The following is a 7,956-nucleotide window of genomic DNA, read 5'->3' on the forward strand; positions in this document are numbered from 1 at the left end:
TTTTATTGCCACCTCTGTGACGACTGCTTTCCCCACGACTACGTGCGATCGCAGAACCTGCATCGCCACGTCAAGAACAAACACCGCGCCGACGTTGAGATGTACGTGAAAAAGTTGATGCGGTCGACGGACAAAATGAAGACGCCATCGACTCTCGTACCATCGGTATCAGCGAAACATGGCAAGTCTGGCGTAATGGAGCCAGGGCGTTCGAAAGAGTGCGAAGGGATCCTGATCGAGTGGCTCGCATCGTTGAACGCGTCGAATGCACTGGACGCCGTAGACAATCCTCGCTTCCACAAGCTGATCGAAGCGATTCAGATGGCCCCGGGGATGTTTGTGTTGCCGTCCCGCGCGGCCATGGAGTCCCATCTCGACAAACTGTTCTTCGACCGTCGCCGCACGCTCATGGCATCGTCGTTAGCCCTGGAATCGTCGGCGTCCTTTTGTCTGTCCAGCCAAGTCGTCGTGCTGGGCGACAAACACCCCCACATTCAATGGACATTCCATCACGTCACGGCATTGTTTGAGTGGATTCACGTGCCGTTAGCCTTCCAGCCGCTGCCTCCAGTGTCGTCTGCGTCAACCGCGCTTCCACAAGACTTTCTCAGCCGTTCGCTCGCAAACGTCCTTCACGAATGGTGCCTTCCCCTGGCGCAAGTTGCAGTCGTGGTCTCCGATATGGACACGAGAGGGCTCCCTGTGCGTGCTCTCGGCTGCCTCGAGCGATACTTTGACGCTTTGATCGCAACTCTCCTGCCACCGCGCACCACTTCGACGTCGGAAGGCCTCATGAACGTCTACCGAGCCAACGCACTGCCGACTCCACAAGGGACGAGCGATTTTTTCCAATCCCTCGTCAGTCGCATCGCAGCCTTGGCGCGGTACTTTGACCCGTCCACGTCAGCTCGCCGCACGTTGGATCGCTTTGGCGAGTTCCAAGCTAACTCGAACGTATCCGCCCCCGTGGCATGCCCCGTGCAGTGGAAATCGACGTACTACATGCTGCACACGTGGCAGCATCTCCGGCCAGCCCTCGCTGCCTACGTCCACGCGACAAACGACCGGGGGTTCGTTCTGGCAAACTTGGCACTGTCGGACGTCGACTGGTGTGTGCTGGATGGATTGCTTCTGTTGCTCTCGCCGTTGCTGCAAGTGGCGTCGATGATTCCAGCAACTAGCTCGTCGGAGAACGCGTGGGCGGGCAATCCACCCCAGACCGCCGTGTTGTTGTCAGTCGTGAAACTTCTCGTCCACGACCTGAACAACCCCGACTTTTTTGCTTCGCAAGGGTGGCCCCACCGGTACGCTTCCGAGCTGCAACTGGACCACGTGATTGTAACGCATCTGCACGCGAGCCGCCAATTTGTCCATGCCGCCTTGGCAAAGTACATTGACGAGTCGTCGTTGCTGTGGACGTCCGCACTGCATCCCAGCGTTGCCGCCACGTTGGCGCATTGTCCGAATGACGAAGAGAAGTTTGAGATCAAACAACGGCTGCTGCAGGAGTGTCGGCCGGTGCAGACCCCCAACAAGTACATGCAGCAGGCATTGGGCAGCCATGGCGTGATCGACACGGACAGTGGCGGAATCGATGCGCGACAACCGTTCGTCGAGATGGAAGAAGAATTGACGACGTATTTTCTCACGGTGGCCGGCGGCATCGACGACCCATTGCGGTGGTGGCGCCACAACCAGCACATGTTTCCGAGGCTCGCGGCGTTGGCGAGGAAATGGTTGGCCATGTGGCCGACCTCGGGAAGCGGATGTGCTGGTACTGTGGACACCAGCGCACCTGGAGCCGGGTCATTCGACGTGCATGGCCGTCTGGCGTTCCTTGTCGCCACGTCATCTAGCGCCAGTCCAAATGCCTCGGACACCGTGTCGTTGTAGTCTGTAATCGAGCTATCCCAACAACCGCGGCGAAGGCGCGCTATGGATCGGCATTGTTCTACCTGATCCGACTTGAAAAGCTCGATTTGTGGCATGTTCATCTCAATCCTCGAGCTGCTTGGGGCGCCATAGGATGCACATCTTCCAGACGAATTGCTGTTCTTTGTGCAGTGGTGTATCATGGACGTGATTACTTCCTTAATAAATAGAGACGTCCACATCTAGCACAGTGTGTTTCGCACATAGTCGATCGGCACTAGATACCCCTCGTCCACTTCCACCATGCCGTCGTCGTCGTCGGGGTCGAGGTGCGGTCCGATAAAGCTCTCGAGGAGGAACGTCGACGTAGCTGAGGTATTGCGCATGTGCTTCGAGACCACTTCGCTTGGCTGGGTTGTCCGCGTCGGCTCTTTCAGTGGCACGCGCGTCGCTTCGTACAACAATGTCTGTTTTTCGCGCTCAATTTCAAGTTTGGCTTCCGACACCATGTCGGCCACGTGCCTCTCGATGAACAACTACGCCAACCACCATCCGTCAGCAGCCACACTCGCGACAAAATGGATCACCTTTTCCGCCTGGATGTGGGCGCTCGTCGCATCCAACTCGTGTCCGTGCTCGGCAAGGTACTGCTGGCGGAGGAGCAGTGAATCCGACAGGATTTTCTGCTTCCCAATGCGTTTTGTTAGCCATTCCCGCGCTTGCTGCTTGGCTTCCAATGCTACCAATCGCAACGTCGTGCGCTCTTCGTCCTTGAGACGGTGCAGCAACCACCGTGGATCTTGAGTCTTCTTCTCGGTCCCCAATGCCGTCGATGGCGTCATCGCAGTGGAATTACAATTTTCGTCCATCGCTGTCGGATTTCTTGCATCGTCGGGTGGGAGGCTCGCCGAATGATGGAAGGACATTCTTGCGGAATCTGGTAATGACATGCTGGGCCGTTTGTCAAAGCTTGGTCGTGGTGTGGCTGTCCTCAACTCTTTGCATTCTGACAAAGGAACGGCCGGCTGCATCCCCTTATGTTGCGCTCGTCGGCTTAACATTGCAAGTGTCTCGACAATGGTCAGATGCAGCGGTTGTTGGAGGGTCTGGTTGGCTAAGTCGACCAGACCAACACGAGTGTTGGGTAGCACAGCTTTAACGTTGGCTCCAGCTCGCACAAGCGTGTGAAACGCTTCGTGATTGTTCGCCATCAATGCCACCATGACCGGAACTCGCCCATCTTCGGCTCGACCATTTAAGTCGCATCCTTCGTCAAGCATTCGCTCGATCCACGAAGAGGACGCACCTTGCTGAATGGCGACTTGCAGCGGCGTCAACCCAGCCGCATTCCAGCTTTCTTTATCCACGTTCAACTGCAGGAGCCGCGTCACGAGCTCTAAATCTGGCGAGGGGGAGTTGCCTGCGTCGGCTGCAATCAAATGCAGCGCTGTGGCATGGTCTGTTCGCGACGCGTTCAATAGATGCATCACGCTGTCCTCGTCGAAATTGTTGCTCGTGACAAAATGAAGCACGTCCACGACATTCTCCAGCGACGACGACGCAATAGCGGCATGCAGCACCGTCTCTCGAAGCGGGCCAACCACGAGATCGCTAAGGAATGCAACGATGTTGTGCTCTTCACGCGTTTTGATTTCAAGTTGGTGCAGCATCCATCGAAGGATGTGGTTAGTGTGACGTCCACCAGATGCCGCCGCATGCAAAGGGGTAAACCAGTCAGGGTGATGATCCACGATCGATCGATGTTCACGGAAGACCACATGGTACGTGTTGTGCGAGGCCGATGTTGAATCTACAAACGAGCCGCTGTGTTAAGACGCGACGAGAAGGTGCTTTGGCTACCTGGTTTGGCAGGGATTGCAAGGCATTGCATGGGATCCATTTGCTTCAAAAGGCCCAGGACCATTCCTTCGAGCACGCGAACAATGAACCCATTATGGTGGTCGTGCTGAGTCGTCATAGCGGACCAGTCCCCCACGAGCAAGGCTCCAATGTCGCTGTCGCTCTTGCTCTTGAAACGACTTCGTCTCGGTCCATGTGCTGGTTTCAAAGGCTGAGCAGGGGAAGAACGATCGGTCATCGAACTCGTCGAACTGGGCGTGGTGTGGTGCATCGTTGACCGCAGTCTCGAATTGCTGTCGTTCATCCACATGCGAAGCTTCATTGCATAGTGCAGCGGGCTCTCGTGTGTTTTGGTATGCAGGGTGTGAAGTGCTAGTGGGCCACATAAGTCGAGGACCAACACCGCGACTTCCAATTGACCGGCTTTGAAGCACAACCCCACCAAGGATTCACCCGAGCATTCGTCAACCAGCAGCGACGCATCAATGCCCGCTGCCCGCTCGTTTGCACATGCTTGTAATAGGTCGTAGGCGAGCGCGTACATGCCGTGTCGAATTGCGAGAGGTAGAGGAGTCGACCCGTGGGCGTCTTTCACATTCCACGCCGCTCCATGCAGCACAAGCGCCTGAGCGGCTGTGGGTAAACCCGTCTTGATCGCGATATGCAGAGGTGAATCAGCCATGGACGACTTGGATTCCACCAGGGATGGCTGGTGGTAGTTGGACTGAGCGCCACTCTCGAGCAATCGAACAACGATCTGCTCGTTGCGGAGCTTGAGCGCCAGTGTCAGTGCCGTGTCGCCGTGCTGATCCAAACGCTCGAACCCACCGTAAGTGGTCGCAAACGGGTAGATCGCTCTGTTCCCATCTTTCGACGGAGATATCTGGTCGACGAGGTGTTGTTTTGTACGACTCACCGACGACCGAATGAGGTGGCACACGAGGGGGTACGGAGCGTCCATTTTCAAAGCCAAATGGAGTGCTGTGTTGCCCTTTACGTCCAAACATGAAAACATGTCATAAGAATGGTGGATGTACCTCCAAATCGGGAATTGTGGGGGAGGCGTGCAGTGCCAGAAGCAACTCGACACATTTCCACATGGAAGCCTTGATGGAGGCATGCAATAACGTGTCGCCATGGCCGTCGCAGTGGTTGACCCAAGGCTGCTCCATCGTCAAGACCACTCCGATTCCGCCGCGTGGAAACACATCGATGGTGGGGGAAGGCGTTGACTTCACACTTGCCGTGGCTGTGACTGCTGCTTGGAGGAGCATACACCCAATCCACTCGGCATCTTCGTCTTTCATTCTGCCTTGGATTTGTCCCGTTGAGGTGGTCGACGAAGTAATGGGGTTGATCGTGCTGTGGCGTTCACCAATGTCGCAGTGTTGATGGTTGTGTGGCTTGAATACAATGTGTAGTACCGAGTCGTTGGCGCCGTTCACATGCTGTAGACATCGCAGCAGCAACGTATTCCCATCCGCCTTTTGGGTAACCTCCATCACAAACCGCTCGACGCTGGAGACATTGCGCATGAGACACAGGTACTGCAACAACGACCACGCGGCAGCATCGTCTCCTACAGCGTCCAACGGTAGTTGGTGTTGCGTAAAAAAATCCAAGATGTTGCGACTGAGCGGTGATTTCCTGAGGAAGAACATCGCGGCGAAGGGCCAGCGAAGGAGTGGGCGACAAGATGCGCCGGCCGACAACAGCACCGAAACGTGGGACCCGTCAACTCCTCGAACGTGGCTTCTTTCGTCGGCAACATACGCCATACCAATGAGATCGATCGTCGACATCGATGAAGAACTGCATGGGGCAATGAAACGCGTCAGGTGACCTTGAACCCCCGTGACCCGTGCGCCGCTAGCGACAAATTTTTGGACGACAGAAGCCGGTTGTCCAGTGTCCAGTGCGTGAACGAGGCAAGTTGTAGCGATTTCGCTTATCTAAACCAGCCATGGTAGTGTCAGGTAATTGAATTCGAGTTGGCACATACACATAGACACAGAGTGTCGGGAGTGTCGCACGTGAGAACAAGGGTCGTGCTGTCTTTCGATAGCACCGTCAACTCGAACGTTGTTGACTTCGTGATGGTATCGATCGAAGCAACGAGAACGGATGTGCTGGCCTTTTTCTTGTCTCCTTTCTTGAACAATTCGACGACATCTCGTTTCACGACAAGGATTCGTGGTCGCGGTGGACCACCCAGCCACTTTCGGGATCGTTTGCACACATTGGCTCGAAACTCGCGAGGGTGATTAGTCGTGCTCCCAGTTGGGACAGAGTGGATGGACAGCGATGGAAGAGTCAAAGAACGAGGTCGGTGCGACGAAGCGGCGGAAACAATGGGAAACACAACAGCGGGACAGAGCGCATTCGGGTCGAGCGTTGCGAGTCGATGCGAGATCATGGTTGGCATTTGTAGTGCCGTCTTCAGCTCCATGAACGAAATGTACAGATTTGAGATCGTGCTCGGGTGTTTGAGAAACGAGTCTTGATCGATGTTTGACGTGGACACTGGCGCTTCCATGCGCATGCGATGGATTTTCTCCAAAACATGTCGTGCGTAGGTGGCATGCCCTGTCAACGGGGACGACGGGAACTCTCGACTGAGAAAATGAGTCAATTGATCTGCTAACATCATGCTGTTCTTCGCGGCAAATTCCATGAACGACGGCTGGAGTGCTTGCAAGAAGTCGTCATGGAATCGACGTGGAGGACTCGTCAACTCGCGAGCTAACATCGATCGTATTAAGACACATGGTGAAGGCATTGTACGTACCGATGGTGTCCCATTCAACGGAAGAATAACCTCCGCTCTGCTTCGCTCCATGCGAGGCTTCGTCGGCCATATAGCAAGAATGCCGCGGGAAAGGACGGACGCTGCGCCGCGTTGCAGCAGAAATGAACTAGACATGGGACCGAAAACTCTATAAATAGATATGTGTTGGCGTCATGCCGTCCAAACCTCTTTAAAATCATTTCGAAAATTTCATCCATTATTACGCAACTTGCCCAAACTAACACTGTGTAAGAACAAGTAAATTCAACGCAGCCAATCATGTCATTCATTGCACATTGCCAAGATGCAATCCACCAGTGCCGCGCCGCCGCCTTCTGCGAAAGACGTCCCGACGAAGGACTGCTTTGAGTGCGCATTGAATCCGCATGCACATCGATATGTATGCTAATCATTTAATATCTAGATGCCGCGCCACTGGAACGATCACTTGTCTTGGTGTTGCCACTTATGCATTCCATGAACTGTCCAAGGTGCCACCGTCGCAGGTTGGCCACCGACGATGGCTCGCTGGATTTGGAGCAACGTTTGTTGGTGCAGGGCTCCTTCGGGCGCTCTACTGAACGTCCTTCTCCCATGACGCCGAGTTCATCGTGCTTGCCACCTTACGCTTGTACTATCGTCCGGCATTCGCACGGATCCTTCATACCAAGGTCACTCTTCACGCTTTGCCTTATGAGCCTCAATACTACTACAATAAATCCATCTCGTGAGTGACCCCGACGCACTCTTATCATGATGTTGTTGAATGGAGAAGCTGTTGGAAGGTACCAATCTGTGCCACACACCCATGGCACTCGACTACATTGGGCAGCGATACTCAAGTGTTGACCAATTCACCCCCACTAGATGCTGCGACGAGCACTTCCCAAGGCCGACGTGTATCTTGTAGGTGTTCAGCAAAGCGTGTGCTGACTGAAGAACGCGACGACAAGCTTACGGCGTCGCTGCGTAGACAAACGAGCAGACTGCGTTCACCGCCCGGCGCAGTGCGGTGTCATTCTCGAAAACACGTACACCATCCTTGGGACATCCCTAGCGAAACCCAACCGAACGTGCGCTGAGAGCTGCTTCAGCGACTGCGCCGCTACTGTGGGGTGTGCGTTGTGGCACTGGAAGAAGGGCATGGCCTGGTTCAAGAGTGTCTTGTGGAGGGATGACGTGGCACAACGGCCGCCGCGTTGCCGGCGCTTCGACTAGAACGTCATCGCGATTGAAACTCCGCCTGTTAAACGCGACCCACGGCAACTTTGCCGCCGCAGCCATCCAAACGACAGCTCTACACCAGTCATGACCACATCCTGCATCCCCATCTGCATCCAGCTCTTCACATTTTGTGTCAGTCACTGCAACGATGACCAACCCCCAGACCGCCATCGACGAGACTGAGCGCATCCTCGGTGGATCACAGCAAGCTA

The 7,956-nt window shown here is 55.0% G+C and overlaps 1 protein-coding gene across 1 annotated transcript; it reads right to left on the minus strand.

The window, feature by feature from the left end:
• Positions 1-797: 797 nt before the first annotated feature.
• Positions 798-6,658, minus strand: H310_13406 (hypothetical protein). The gene is made up of 6 exons (XM_008880895.1): positions 6,521-6,658; positions 5,735-6,474; positions 4,770-5,684; positions 3,733-4,723; positions 2,460-3,682; positions 798-2,408 (listed from the first exon to the last, which is right to left on the minus strand). The coding sequence occupies exons 1-6, from the start codon at positions 6,588-6,590 to the stop codon at positions 2,115-2,117; spliced, it is 4,233 nt and encodes a 1,410-aa protein (XP_008879117.1). The 5' UTR covers positions 6,591-6,658; the 3' UTR covers positions 798-2,114.
• Positions 6,659-7,956: the final 1,298 nt, after the last annotated feature.

Source organism: Aphanomyces invadans (genome assembly GCF_000520115.1).
Source record: "Aphanomyces invadans strain NJM9701 unplaced genomic scaffold supercont1.51, whole genome shotgun sequence".
Lineage (NCBI taxonomy): Eukaryota > Oomycota > Saprolegniomycetes > Saprolegniales > Verrucalvaceae > Aphanomyces > Aphanomyces invadans.

Coding starts and splice junctions, on each gene's coding strand:
- H310_13406 (XM_008880895.1), bottom strand. CDS start 6,590: ATGGCCGACGAAGCCTCGCATGGAGCGAAGCAGAGCGGAGGTTATTCT. Junction 4,724..4,769: donor CCACAATTCCCGATTTGGAG/GTACATCCACCA, acceptor TTGGACGTAAAG/GGCAACACAGCACTCCATTT. Junction 3,683..3,732: donor TGCAATCCCTGCCAAACCAG/GTAGCCAAAGCA, acceptor GCTCGTTTGTAG/ATTCAACATCGGCCTCGCAC.